Source organism: Lepidochelys kempii, chromosome 1, assembly GCF_965140285.1.
Source record: "Lepidochelys kempii isolate rLepKem1 chromosome 1, rLepKem1.hap1, whole genome shotgun sequence".
Taxonomy (NCBI): Eukaryota; Metazoa; Chordata; order Testudines; family Cheloniidae; genus Lepidochelys; species Lepidochelys kempii.
This window is the reverse complement of record NC_136380.1, coordinates 162,544,963-162,560,310: the sequence shown is the minus strand read 5'-3', so window position 1 is coordinate 162,560,310 and position 15,348 is coordinate 162,544,963. Positions and strand designations below refer to the sequence as shown.

The 15,348-nt window shown below is 39.5% G+C and overlaps 2 protein-coding genes across 4 annotated transcripts in view; one reads left to right on the top strand and one right to left on the bottom strand.

The window, feature by feature from the left end:
• The window catches only part of TTC3 (tetratricopeptide repeat domain 3), a 131,340-nt gene that overhangs the window by 99,762 nt on the left and 16,230 nt on the right, over positions 1–15,348 (top strand). For all 3 annotated transcript variants that reach the window (XM_073360955.2, XM_078854584.1, XM_078854583.1), the window contains 8 exons: positions 569–718; positions 1,075–1,214; positions 2,902–2,970; positions 3,543–3,639; positions 6,629–6,729; positions 7,777–7,870; positions 8,713–8,814; positions 14,675–15,102. In XM_073360955.2, the coding sequence (XP_073217056.2) occupies positions 569–718; positions 1,075–1,214; positions 2,902–2,970; positions 3,543–3,639; positions 6,629–6,729; positions 7,777–7,870; positions 8,713–8,814; positions 14,675–15,102 (1,181 nt within the window). The remainder of the gene's footprint in view (positions 1–568; positions 719–1,074; positions 1,215–2,901; positions 2,971–3,542; positions 3,640–6,628; positions 6,730–7,776; positions 7,871–8,712; positions 8,815–14,674; positions 15,103–15,348) is intronic.
• The window catches only part of VPS26C (VPS26 endosomal protein sorting factor C), a 59,996-nt gene continuing 58,565 nt past the window's right edge, over positions 13,918–15,348 (bottom strand). Inside the window, exon 11 of the mRNA XM_078854585.1 lies at positions 13,918–14,346. The gene's annotated coding sequence lies outside the window, so the exon portion shown is untranslated. The remainder of the gene's footprint in view (positions 14,347–15,348) is intronic.

Below are 15,348 nucleotides of genomic sequence, written 5' to 3'. Positions count from 1 at the left end.
TATAGATCAAGAGGAGCTTGAGATAAAAAGCATCCCGTAAAAGTTTAGTAGTGAATCTGGCTGAAAATGACAGAGAATTTTAGTGACCTTTGGGGTTTGTTTGGTTTTTTTTTTTCCCCCCAGCCATAGTGTTAGGACCTGCTTTTTAGTATGTCATAGTGTCGGATTCATAGAGTTTTAATGAAAAAGAAGTGGCAGTTTTGGAACTCAGGTTCTCTAGTTGCCCAACCATTAGAGTCCGTTTCAGTGGTGAATTTTGTAATTCTTCCTTTCCAACAGTTCTGAGCATTGATTACATCCCTCCATTCTGGGATATAGAAGAATCAAGTTGATAGGATCACATCAAGGGGGGAACAGACCTTCCAAGTGTTCATGCTAGTTCAGTGCTGAATCAGTATTTGTTTCTTGAGTTGAATTCAAAATCTTTTAAACATTTTATCAACAAAGTTCTCTGAGATCTTGGACCATAGTTCACATTAATCTTTTCCTATTAATGTATTGTGGACTCATGTTGTTCTCTAGGATACTGAGTTCTATAACAAAAGTTCTTTCATAACCTAAATTTCAGGGAGATATTTTACGTATGGAAAAAGAGCATCAGGTATTACAAGAGCAACTTAAGGAAGCAAAGGAAAAATACGAACAGTTACAGTGCCGAAGCTCAGACGAGACGAGTGTTTTGGAAGAGCAGTTAAAAAAAAGAGTTGAAGAAAACAAGGTAAAATTTTTACGCATACCCCAATGTAGGGTAACAGATATAGAGCAATTGGAATTATTTAAAAAACCCTCTTCGTTTTAGACAGCTTATTGATCAATAATGCACTTGAGATGTAAGTGGTAATCATCACAATAAAGCTTAGCTTTAACAACAGAATGCGTTTTTCACTTGTTCTGAGTAGCCCTGTTTATTTTCATCTGAATGTGAATCAAACACTGGCTGGAACACGTGTTCTAATCAGCATGCATTTGCTAGGAGGTGTATAAATCCAAAAAAACCCCCACAACTTACTCTAGTAATTTTTAAAAGAAATGTCTTTAAGAAGCTACATTTTCTTAAATATTTTCTGCCTCTAGATTACACAAAGAGAGCTGGATTGGTTTCACCAAGATTTAGAAATGGAAGTTAAGAAATGGCAACAAGAAAAAAAAGAAAACCAAGAGAAATTAAAAGCAACAAAGAATACATCCAAAAAACTTGCAGATACCAATGAGATGTAAGGGACCCTTTTAAAAACTGATGCACATTGCTTTTTGTTTGCATGATTTTAGAAATGGGAACAGCAATATAAGTACTTGAAATATTAGTTGGCTAGAAATAAACCTTAGATATTGATTCTGTATATTACAACTGAATGGCAGAATAATTTATATTATTGTTCTGACGATAAAAATCTACAAAATTGGTGATGGTTGGTAGCTGGGTAACAGGTATGAAGTGAGAATACATGCGACCAGACTTGTTTTCTTAGGGTGTGACACCTTAAAAATCACATACCTTATTCTGTGATTAGCCCTACTGAAAATGATAGGTCTGCGTGCAGAATAATTTACATAACCAGGTTACAGAATACCTTGTTTCCCATCTCAGACTACCATCTTCAGTATTGTGTTTTCCCTTTGCACTTCCTTGAGCACCCCCTAATTTTCCACTGCTTTTGAACTTTTCTTCTCTTCCCTCACCATCACTGATTCCATATTGTATTCCCTCAACTCCTATGCTCCTCCTCCATTCCCACTACACAGTCATCCCAGCCAGATCCCAGCTCTAGCTCACACTTCAGATTCACTTTCTGTGTTCATTCTGCCATGCAACAGAACATTTCTGGGGCAATCCAAAGACAACATTGATTTCCTCCTGCTTTGATTCTGCCATTTCTTGATATAGTTAAACCTGACTTCATGCTATCGTTGCATCTAAGTAGCATGTAGTTTTGATATTCGATTCAGAAGTAGTGATTTTGCAGTTCAGTGTGAAACTACAAGTGTTTCCTTATGCCTACTGTGTTTTTATCCTGTCCTATAAAACAGAAGCCTGAAAGGAATCTCTATGGAACTGGGATCCTTATTATTAAGGGTGCACATCCCTTACATGGGCTCCTATCATCCCCATGCTGTGAGGTTTCTTGGCAAAAGGGCTCTCTGGCTGTGGATGAGAGGGCATTAACTAAATCAACTCCTCTCCACCCACCCAACTCAGTGAGCACTGGCAATAGTAGCAAATAAGAAATTTTCAAACTAGTGATGTATTGGATGAGTTGTTGAGGGTTGGTTGTGGTTTTATAATAATTCATTGTGCTTTCCAACAATCATCTTAACACTTCATAAATACTGACTAAGTCATCTGGTTTTTAGACGTCTTTCAGGTAGGTGTTGGATCACTGAACTTGCGTTAAGGTAGATGCATATCTGCTTAAACATGCTTTTTTTTTTTTTTTTGTAGGTAAACACATTCAGTATTGCTTTCTTCTAACTTGCAAAACATATACTGAAACTGGTTTAGTGATATATCCCTGATTGGCTTTGACATCTTCCTGTAATTTTATTGTTCTCTATTTACATAGACCACCAACCTCAGGAGACTTTGAACCTTGGATGTTTTGCAGTGTTTTCTTTTTGCATATTTATCGATTAATTTTGTCTTATTTTGTCTTGCTAGATGGGTTGGGTCACATCTTGAAATAATCTTAAATAACATTCAAATTACAAATTCACAGTGCTGATATAGCAGAAAGCAAATTTGTGGACTTAAGAGATTAAATCCTAAATGAACTACCTACAAAACTATAAATCAAATGCATAGACTTATTTGTCAACTAAGGTTATAGAAGATTGTATTGTGGTTGCTGAGTAAACATTTTTCAAGCCAGACTTAATAGATTTCCTTTTTTATGATGCACGTAGATACTTGAGGAACATTGATGAGAAGGACAAGCAATATACAGTGTATTTGGATAAATTCCTGGAGATCAGGTAATTTTTTTTTTTTTTAAGTGCTGCTGTGGTACAGCAGGGGGAGCTCACATACTGGTTCTAGTTATAGCAATCCTGTAGCCTTGCTCTCAGGGCTTGTCTACACTGGCAATTTACAGCACTGCAACAACTTTAGGGGGTGTGAGAAAACAGCCCCCGAGCGCAGCAAGTTTCAGCGCTATAAAGCGCCAGTGTAGACAGTGCACGAGCGCTGGGACCTATGCCCCTCGTTGAGGTGTTTTTTTTAGCGCACTGGGAGAGCTTTAGAATTGCCAGTGTAGACTAGCCCTTAGTTTTTTAGTCTACAAGTGGTAGGTTTAGAATTATTCATATAGAATTATCATTCAAGTGTATCTGCCCCACCGTATTTAAGATGAGTTAGCACTGTCCTATAATTAGTCGAATATCCATGTCTACATGTACTGTACATAATGTTAGCAGTGATGTATATTTTTATAGAAGAGGAAACAAATGTCTGTTGTAGAGTTTTTGGAATATAGTTCAAATGTAGATGGCATCCCAGTATTCTTTTTGACATCTTCATTTTTATTTTATTTTATTTTACTTCACAGTAATAAATTTGCCAATGAAAAAGTACAACTGGAGGAGCTAAATAAAAAGAGCAAAGATAATTACCAGGAGTGTATTAAAAGAGCTGTTGCAGCAGAGGTAAAATGTGCTACACTAGAACCTTGCTCCTTTGCATTTCACCAATCCCCACAAAAAAGGTTGATCTGCCCACTTTTCAGCATAGTTTTAATAGAGAGATCTGGTGAGGTCTCATCTTAATGATGACTTCGTCACTGTTACAAAATCACCCACACAACATTTAATAGTATGCTTAGAAGTATTAACATAAATAATTAAAACTATACTTGCTCAATCAGCAAAGTATGTTTTGTGATGCGCTATCCTGGATATTTTTGTTCACTTCGTTGCTAATTCACCAAGGGTCTCTGAGACACTGCAACTTAGCAAGGTTCTATTGTATTTGTTCTGTGTATATATTTTTAGAAGAGGTTGGATGTTTGGGTCAATGTGATATATTGCCAGAAAAAATTTAAAAAGTTAAGTCTCCTATTAAAAGGTAATTGCAATTAAAGAATGTTTTATCCCTTTGACATGCACATAGTTTCCATTAGTGGGAATTACTCACAAAAAAGAATTTATCCTTTTTATTATTAAAAAATTACTGATCTTGAATAGGAATATCGGCACATCTATTTCTAGTAGAATTAGAATGCACAGATCCCTTTGAAAAGGAGTACTTGTGGCACCTTAGAGACTAACCAATTTATTAGAGCATAAGCTTTCGTGAGCTACAGCTCACTTCATCAGATGCATATTGTGGAAACTGCAGCAGACTTTATATATACACAGAGAATATGAACCAATACCTCCTCCCACCCCACTGTCCTGCTGGTAATAGCTTATCTAAAGTGATCATCAGGTGGGCCATTTCCAGCACAAATCCAGGTTTTCTCACCCTCCACCCCCCCACACAAATTCACTCTCCTGCTGGTGATAGCCCATCCAAAGTGACAACTCTTTACACAATGTGCATGACAATCAAGTTGGGCTATTTCCTGCACAAATCCAGGTTTTCTCACATTCCCCCCACCCCCATACACACACAAACTCACTCTCCTGCTGGTAATAGCTCATCCAAACTGACCACTCTTCAAGTTTAAATCCAAGTTAAACCAGAACATCTGGGGTGGGGGGGGGGTAGGAAACAACAAGAGGAAACAGGCTACCTTGCATAATGACTTAGCCACTCCAAGTCTCTATTTAAGCCTAAATTAATAGTATCCAATTTGCAAATGAATTCCAATTCAGCAGTTTCTCGCTGGAGTCTGGATTTGAAGTTTTTTTGTTTTAAGATAGCGACCTTCATGTCTGTGATTGCGTGACCAGAGAGATTGAAGTGTTCTCCGACTGGTTTATGAATGTTATAATTCTTGACATCTGATTTGTGTCCATTTATTCTTTTACGTAGAGACTGTCCAGTTTGACCAATGTACATGGCAGAGGGGCATTGCTGGCACATGATGGCATATATCACATTGGTGGATGTGCAGGTGAACGAGCCTCTGATAGTGTGGCTGATGTTATTAGGCCCTGTGATGGTGTCCCCTGAATAGATATGTGGGCACAATTGGCAACGGGCTTTGTGGCAAGGATAAGTTCCTGGGTTAGTGGTTCTGTTGTGTGGTATGTGGTTGTTGTTGAGTATTTGCTTCAGGTTGCGGGGCTGTCTGTAGGCAAGGACTGGCCTGTCTCCCAAGATTTGTGAGAGTGTTGGGTCATCCTTTAGGATAGGTTGTAGATCCTTAATAATGCGTTGGAGGGGTTTTAGTTGGGGGCTGAAGGTGACGGCTAGTGGCGTTCTGTTATTTTCTTTGTTAGGCCTGTCCTGTAGTAGGTAACTTCTGGGAACTCTTCTGGCTCTATCAATCTGTTTCTTTACTTCTGCAGGTGGGTGTTGTAGTTGTAAGAAAGCTTGACAGAGATCTTGTAGGTGTTTGTCTCTGTCTGAGGGGTTGGAGCAAATGCGGTTGTATCGCAGAGCTTGGCTGTAGACGATGGATCGTGTGGTGCGGTCAGGGTGAAAGCTGGAGGCATGCAGGTAGGAATAGCGGTCAGTAGGTTTCCGGTATAGGGTGGTGTTTATGTGACCATTGTTTATTAGCACTGTAGTGTCCAGGAAGTGGATCTCTTGTGTGGACTGGACCAGGCTGAGGTTGGTGGTGGGATGGGTGCTGGAAATGGCCCACCTGATGATCACTTTAGATAAGCTATTACCAGCAGGACAGTGGGGTGGGAGGAGGTATTGGTTCATATTCTCTGTGTATATATAAAGTCTGCTGCAGTTTCCACGATATGCATCTGATGAAGTGAGCTGTAGCTCACGAAAGCTTATGCTCTAATAAATTGGTTAGTCTCTAAGGTGCCACAAGTACTCCTTTTCTTTTTGCGAATACAGACTAACACGGCTGTTACTCTGAAAACAGATCCCTTTGAGTATTTCATTCAAAGGCTGGCATCTTGTAAATAATAGGACTGTCCCTAACAGTTCTCTTAGGTGATTTCTTCTAAAACCTGTATGTTTTTCTATATTCAGATGCTTTTAACTCAGATTTCTTGAATAAAAAGATGTTATGCAACTTTCCTTTTAAGGAAGTTTTGGATTGTCAAATTTGCTTGTGATTGCAAGTTGTGTGTTTTGAAAAAGGTGGTTCTTGTTGAGCTAGAAGCCAGTATATCTGCCTTGAAATAGATACATACCTTTTTAATCATAAAGATAATGCACAATATCAAGGTTACCTGTTTTCTAAGGATGGGGATGGAAAGAGTTTCACTATTTATGAAAGTTTTAATGCTCAGCAGGCTGTTTGCAGCCACCTGAGAGTCATTGTTTCCTCACACAATTCTGCCACTGCATTTTAACGCTGCTTGAAATATCTTACTACAGAGATATTCTAGAGCTAGGCCTTTCCTGAGTAGAAATGTATTTCACTGCATCATAAAACCACAGCTCAGCATGTTTACTGAAGACCAGATTGAGGCTGAATTTAGATTAATAATTACTTAGTTTTAACTGCTTGTGCTAAGGAAAATGCTTGTGCGTCTTTTAAGTCAGTAAATTTAATTTTAGGTGTCCGTACTTGAAAACTGGAAGAACACTGAAGTATGCAAATTACACAGCATAGCTGCAAATGCAGAAGCCAAGCTTAAATTGCTAAAGTTAATGAGCAGGTATGCAATTAATACATCACTATAATTTGTGTAACAACTATGAAATAGAAACATAAGATAAGTCTAACTAGAGAACATTGTCACTATTTCATCTAGAATTACATTTTAGTCTAGATTCAGTTTACAAACATGAAAATTCAGTAATTGCATATAATCTTTTTACCTTCCTGTTTTCTGGTTTTAATATAGTTTTATATCCTCTCACTAATTTAGACTTCCTTTTATTTGTTTAATGGAACTGTACATTTCTATTAGAGATAACAGGTATTCACATTGCCAGGTGCACTGGTGACTTTAAATAAATACCATCATAGATGATTTTTTAGACAGCTAACTACATCTTTTAGAATGTACAAACACCATGTTAAAGCTGTGTCCAAGAATGTGTTATGATGCCTTGCATCAGATTTTAAAGACCTGAAAAATTAAGTTCTGAAAGTTTAGGAAAGCAAAGTGGCATTTATTAGCTTTGTGAATTACATCAATTGTAAAGAATATTCTCTTGGTTGTTAGCATTCAATCTCTGACTATCCAACATGGGAAAAATTCAGAGTAAAAGACTTTGCAGCTCTATGCCTGTTCTAGTTTAGCCATGGTGGTTCATTTAGCACAGAATTGCCCACGTTTTCCTGCCTGATGGTCTGAGGAAGGGAGAAGGACTAGAAGTAGGAGATGGAGCAAGACTGATGGGCATGGTGGAGGTCTGTTTCTGCATGTGAGGAGTCAGAGCTGGGATTGGCTCCACCCAAGAGACTTCCTCCTCCCTGCACAGCATCCTCTCCAGGTCTTGGGGTATCCTTAGGAGTCTTGGCTGTTGCTTGTGGGTTCTTACTTTCCAAGACTGGCCAGTTCCTAAGGGTGAAATTAGTAGACAGACACTGATACTTTAATTTGTTAAAATTCTGTGTGACTGAAGTCTTCAGCTATGATTTACCTGGGAGGGGAAGGAGAGCATTACGGTTTTGGGTAGCAGTTTTCTCTGTTGGAAAATCACTTACAAACTCAAGTTATCACATTATTTTGAACTGAAAATTTGAAATATTTCAGTGGTCCCACTTCAGTGTTACCTCATTTGAAGTCACAGATTGATTCTTGGGAAACATTTATTTCAAATATCAAGAAAGAAATGGAAAAAGTAGAAGTAAGTCTGTTTTCCAAACACATTTTCCTGTATTATAAGAGTCCTCCTTAATTATCTCTTCTTACCAAATTTAGAATTGTGATGTGCCCAGTAGGTTAAACAAAGCAATATATGTATCCTCTGTTTTAAAGATGGATGCAAACTGTTAGTTTTGAAAATAATTTAACAATTATAAATATTTGGATTTATATTTCCTTTATAATTATTTAATACAGATCTCAAATAGCTACTCTTGATGTATTTACTTAAATGAATAACTTGTAAGAGTCCTGATGAAGCATACAAACCTGTCTGTATGGAGCCACACTGAAATCAGCAGAGGTTCATGTGGGGTTCTTTTAAATGAAGCACGATTGATTTCAGTGGGGCTTTGTGTGGGCCCAGGTGTTCGCTCACACAAGCATCCTTGCTGAATTGGTCAAAAATGTGACCACCGTTTCTCATTAGTTTACCAAGTCCACATACCTTATAATGAGTCTTCTCTTATGTTTGGGGTGGGGTATGGAAAACAAATAAAGAGGCTGTTTACAAAAAAAAAAAAAAAAAATCCTAGGAAGCTGAACAACTGGTAGTGGTACACAGTTGGAGAAAAATATTCCCAGTAATCCTAAATCTGTAAAATTAATGAATGTGTCTTCCCATGGCCATATTTTTTAATCTAAACACTAACATAGCAAAAAGAAAAGCAAACTTCTATGTAGTCTTATTTCTATGTATGAGGTCTTTGATTGGTCTCTCTCAAAATGTACTAGCGTTAATTGGTACTTTGAGGTCTTATTTTGGTGTAAGTGGAATAATATAAAGGCTGATTTGTTTTTGGTATTCTTTGTCTTTTTCTGTAGTCTCAGTATGAAGAGAGAATTCACTTAGTGAAAAATGGTGCACAGCTAAATGATCTCTCTAAAGTGAAAGCTGCTGATCTTCAACCTCCTCCTAGCATCTCAGTAAGTATCTCAAAGCTGCTAGCAACTCTTTGTTTCATAGAAAGCAAATGAGACCACTAAGTTCTTCTTTGAGGTGTTGTTAATGTGAATTCCATTGTAGGTGTGCTTGTGCTTCATGCATTTGAGATTGGAGATTTTTTTGATAAACATGTCTGTGCTACCTCATATGGGGGCAGGAAGGGGTGGCAGTGATCCTCCCTCAGTTCCCTCTTACTGCCCACTAGGAGGAGCTGGAACCTAGCAAGTGTCTGATCTGGCACTCTCTTCAGAGACTATAAAATTGTTTTTTCAATCAACTTCAAAGAAATCGCCATCTTCACGTTCTTTGGAATTGGATGTTCCAAAAGAGAAAAGATTATCGGTGACCCCCCTGTAAAGCAGGGCAAGGTGCTTTGTGACAACTGTCGCACCTCATGGTAGACTGCAAACCTTCAGGATTCAAACAGTGCCTGTCCTGTGAGGGATTGATCTCCATCAAAGATGGACAAAACCTCTTCTGCCTAGGAGAAAGCCACATCCCAGTCATGTGCTCTGTGTGCAAGGCCTTTTCCTCCAGGACCCACAAATCCAGGGATGCTTAGCTCAAGCTACGTCTGCTAGAGTAATCCATGTGGGTCAGTTTGGATACAGAGGTGATAATCACTACCAGAGCAAGACCAGATTCACCAGCATTCTCTCGAGTGCACATCAGACCCGGTAGCAGACAATGGAAAGAAGGCAAAAATGGCACAGGCAGAGCTTTACCAGCAACTTTGACTCCAACCATGTCAATATCACTGAAGTCCTCTGCAGCAACAGCACTGGCAGTAAAGCCTCTAAAGCCTTGTATATACCTTCCCACTGATTTCCTATGGTAATAACGGAAGTTAAGTAAGACAGTACCACAGTTGTCCTCATTGCTGGCTACTGACCAAGGCAGTGTTGGCTGCTGGACCTTCTACAAGTGTCAGTTCAACAGCTTAGTCAGCTCTCAGCCTCCTTAGACATGATCCACAGCACCACAGCCAGATACTCCATCCAGAACTAAATTCATTGCATCTGACAGTGTGGATGTTGAGTAGCATGGACAAGGACTACTCTCTAAAAGGTCCAAGAAATCCTGATACAGAGCAGGAAGACATCCACCAAAAAGACAAATTTGTCTCTTAAGTGGAAGAGGTTTTTTGATGTGGGCCACTCAACACAGTCTAGTTTCAGTTCAGGCCTTGATACTAAAGGTTCTTGACTATTTATGGCATTTAAAGGAGGCTGGTCTCTTGTTCAGTTCTATTAAGGTTCACCTCCCAACAGTTTTGACATGCCATCCGCTTGTGCAGTCGTGCTCAGTTTTTTCTCACAAACAGTATCAGAGTTCCTCAAAGGGTTATTACATATTTACCCACCAGTCAGAGAACTGCTCCTACCTGGGACCTCAACAGAGTCCTCCTTAGACTCATGGAGCCTGCTCCCTTTGATCCACTTTGAGAGCTGTGTACAGTTACCTCACTCTGAAGAGTCTTCCTGTTAGCTATCACTTTAGCCAGAAAAGGTAGCAAGCCTCCAGAACTTACGGCTAACCCTCCCTAAATGACCGTATCATGGGGATAAAGTGGTGCTTAGACCTCACCAAAATTCATCCCCAGTGTAGTCCTCAGAATTTTATCTAAACCTATCGGTCTACCCATCTCCTTCCCGAAACTACAGTCTGCACTGGGCAAAAAGAAGTTACACACATTTAGACGTGTCCAGGACTTTGTTTTGTTTTATTGACAGGACCCTTCACACTGTCTCCCCATGTTTCTGGCTATAGCTGGGCATTCCAAAGATCAGGCCATCTCTACACAGCAATGGATAACACAATATCTCTCTGTTACCAGCTGGCTGGTGTATTTGGTGGGAGAGATACTAAGTCTCACTCCACCAGAGCTCCAGCAGTACTATTCACATGCTTCAGGAATATGCCTAAATCAGAAATCTGCAAAGCAGTGAAATGGAAAAACCAACTGACCTTTGTCAAAGATTATGCTTTGGACTTGGCGTGGGACATGGCTGCTAAGTACTGTTTGACTGATGCAGCTGAAAAAACGATTACTTACCCTACAGTAAGTAACTGGTTCTTTGCTGTTGTCAGTGTGAGTCCCATAACCTGCCTTCAATCCCCTCTTTTCAGAGTCCTCATCTAAACATGGGTTTCAAATGGCAAGAAAATGGAAGGCGGGTCACAGCTGTCCCTTCCTTATGTCCATGCATGGGAGCACACAGAGGCATATGGCGCAAGCGCAGCCCCAAAACAGACTACTACTTTTAAAACAAAAACCACAAGAACCTCCAATCTCATGCACATTAGGCACATGTGTACCTACAGTGGGATCCACACTAATACCAACTTGACCTGTAGGAGATCAGCCATTACTGTAGGGTCAGTAACTGTTCTTTCTCACCACCACCGGAAGAATTTTATGGTGTAAAACTAATATTCATTTAAATGGTAATTCTCTTGCTGATTTAAATCTATATTAACTCTTAGGACACTGGTACTTTCCAGACTGTTTGACTGAGCATGTATTTGTAATGTATATAATTTTTTGACAACGTGACTGCCCTCATTAATTGTGGTCAAATAATGTGACTGAAGACTTAGGGCATTCTACAGTTTATAAATGGTGAGTTTCGAGCTGTTCGACAAAACAAATGCAGTTTTCTTGCACACCTGTGCTTGTTTAGTTCATTTGCTTATCAGTCCCTAGAATGTCCTTTCAGCTCACATCTTATTATATTGTAGCATTTCTGGTGAGTGAGCTTTGAAAATAAGCAGAAAGATTTGATGCTGTTTGGCAACTGGCCTCTTTTCTGTTTTTGTTAATTTGTATTCTGTAGCCAGACGACCCAGTCAGAATGGGGGCCCCATTGTACTGGGCACTGTGTACACAACTTCCCTGGATAGTTTTTGTTTTTAATCTTTTTCTGAATAGTTAATCCAGGTAGAGGTTTGCCATTGAATTTTGCACCACATGAAAACCGTTTTCTCCTCTCTCTCTCTCTCCTTCCCTTTTCTTAAATATCTTCTTTTTCTGTACTCTGAGTACTGATCTCTTAAGCCCCTCTCAATGCTGCTTCATTCTTACATAGTATTGTTATGGGTTGGATTAAACCTTGTTGAAATTTGTGGGTGTAATAGCTGCCTTTCATTCATGATAAATATAAAGAAGTCATTAAACATTTTTATGTAACGACATAGGTGAAACAATAGGGGCGTACCACCGAAAACACAGGCATATATTAAAACTTGAGCAGAAGCTGAACTATGTGACCCAGGGGGATGGATATAACAAATGCTGGGGCTAAGGCATTGATTGGTGGAGCTGTGTACATCTGAATGCCTCAGAGAAACAGCAGAAAGACTAGAGGAGCAAGGAAGCACCAGAGGCAGCCTGAACAGGCACTGGGAATGTGGCTCTGAGAAATGCTGAGTGCTTTTGGGGCTGAGATGCTTGGAGCTTTGAGCAAACAGTTTCCTATTTGATTCCTCTTGTGTTCAGGAAAATAAATAGATAGAATTGCATCAAGGATACCTGACTCCATCAATTTCTTCTCCTAACAGAAACAACCCACAAGGCCCTGAACTTTGCCCAATCTCTCTGGTCAAAATGGGGTTATGATAGTTTTCATCTTTAGATCTGAGAAACATTACTAAAGGAGATAGCGTTATCCTGATTTTATAGATGGGGAAACTAAAACTAGTACTGTTCTCTCCCTGTATTCTTGATCTTTTAACTGATTTCACTGTAGAGTAATGCAAGGAAAACTTGATTCATTTCTGAAATAATGTCATCTCCATAGTACTCTCAGCCCCAAGGGGTTTTGGTGGGTAGACACTGAATTTAGAAATCAAAACCCTACTTTTCTCCATAATGGTACAAAAAGCTGCCTTCCAGTTTGCTGAGACAATCCATATCAGTATTAAAAAAAAAAATTGGCCTTAGCGTCTTTATGAGATGATGTGCCACTGTAGAGCAAAATCTACTGAAGCTTTATGGATCATTAGTCTGCACTTAATTTTGAAGAGGATTAATTTATGGAACTACATGTGAAATAACTTTGTGGGCAGCTGTCAGATTATTAATCTTTTCTAAGTCTTGTACTTCTTCCATTTGAGTATTTCACTTTTTAAAAGGGCCATTTTGCCTGTCTTTTAACTTTATTTGATCATTATTGACATACGTGAACTGCCAGGGTTCAGCTTGCAGGGAAAGGGGCCAAGCGATCCGGAAATGTGCAGGAGGGGGCAATGTGGGAACAACAGAGCCACCATGCCCCCCGGCAGGCCAAGCAGAGCAAGCCCGGTGCAGCTCAGTCTTGCATAAATCTGGGGGGAGGGACAGTGGAATGTGACCCCACCACTCCTCACCTCTGTCTGGGGGGCAGTGCCTTCCCTGCCCCCCAAACTACACCATGTGTGTGGTTGATCAGTCAGTTTGTAACTCTCGTGTTCATATTTCCAAGTTCTACTGTGTAATCATTCAGATTATACATACGTTGAATCCTTATTACCACAAACCAAATATTGTTTAAAGAAAAGGAGTACTTGTGGCACCTTAGAGACTAACAAATTTATTTGCGCATAAGCTTTTGTGAGCTACAGCTCACTTCATCGGATGCATTCAGTGGAAAATACAGTGAGGAGATTTATATACATAGAGAACATGAAACAATGGGTGTTACCATACACACTGTAACGAGAGTGATCACTAAAGGTGAGCTATTACCAGCAGGAGAGTGGGGATGGGAGGGTCTTTTTGTAGTGATAATCAAGGTGGGCCATTTCCAGCAGTTGACAAGAACGTCTGAGGAACAGTGGGGAGTGGGGAATAAACATGGGGAAATAGTTTTACTTTGTGTCATGACCCATCCACTCCCAGTCTTTATTCAAGCCTAAGTTAATTGTATCTAGTTTGCAAATTAATTCCAATTCAGCAGTCTCTCGTTGGAGTTGAATAAATCTCCCCACTGTATTTTCCACTGAATGCATCCGATGAAGTGAGCTGTTGCTCACGAAAGCTTATGCTCAAATAAATTTGTTAGTCTCTAAGGTGCCACAAGTACTCCTTTTCTTTTTGCGAATACAGACTAACACGGCTGCTACTCTGAAAATTATTCTAATAGTAATTCCACTGATTTGATTTCACTAGGTCCACATGTAGAGTATGGCTCTACTCATTATGAGTAAGTGGACACAATTGTGTTCAAAGTGAGGATAAGTGTATCCTTTTTTAAAGAGCCCTGTGATGAAAATGAATTCTAAACCTGCAGAGCCTTTCAGTATGGTGAATACGGCAACCATTTATTTCTTTAAATAAAAACCCCTATATGGCTAAAGTTTTTAAATATACTCCTTTAAAAACCCCACTTTTAAATGCCTCCAGTTGGTGGATTTCTTACCTGCCATCTTGGAATCGTTAATGAAGAAATGCCCACAGCCACTTTCAAAATATTTCTTCTGTAAAACCATGATGACTGGCCAGGACCATTTCTGTAGCTAAAACCATGGGAACTCTGTATAAGTTAAAATAACGGTAAGGGTTGCATTTGTGTGCATGTTATATTTTAATTAGGTTTGGAGCAAATCTTGTCTATAGGTACTGCACAATTATCAGATTTCACATGTATTTCGCATGATTTCGCATGTGTGCTACAAACAGGTTATCCCGTGGGGTAAATCAGGTCAGGATGAAGTGTCGTCTTTTACTGTGTATTTCCTTCTTAACTGCCTAAGTTAAGTACAGCCCAGTCCATGAAGTAGCTGTAGCCTTAAAATGTTTGAAAATAGTACTTGACTAATATTTTAATTACTCTTCATCTTTCTGCGGGACTTTTTTTATAGGTAATGTATGGCAGTCCTCCTATTAATGATCCAGCCATCATAATGTATTCGTCTGCACTTGTCCGTCCCACTTTACTTCCTGCATTTTCAAGCTCCAAAGATCAAAGTCCAGTGCATTCCACACTTAATGTGCAAACTGGAAATAAAACAGCATGTAGAAGTCCTAATCCTTGTTCTGCAAAGAAAGGATCAGTGGAAATACCCTCTGAAACTTTAGGAGCATTATACTCTGATCAAGTCCGAGTAGCCCAGCCATCAGGGATTTCTGGAAGTACTGCTCAGAACATGCAGCCGAACCAAAGACAACTAAATGATCCAGCATCAGCTACGCAGTTGGGAGCTGTTAGAGTGCCAAACAAGAAGGCACTTTCAAAAGCACTGGATAATATCATTGAGCGTCTAATGGCTATATTTCCACACTATACAAGGTAATACTGTTTTAAAAGGTTTTTTTTCTTTTTTGACTTCTAACATGTGCTGGGTTTCTTGGCAGCGAATCTCCTCATATTTTAGCTGGGAGCAGGATAAGCTCTTGGGTGATTTTTCTCCCTGTCTGGGGTTTCTTATCTTCCCATTAATCTTGTAAAATGTTCAGCTGAAGTAGGATTCTCTCCCGGTACATGAGGCTAAATTTAATAGCATTTGAGTCTAACGCGGTTAGGAATGGGGCAGCA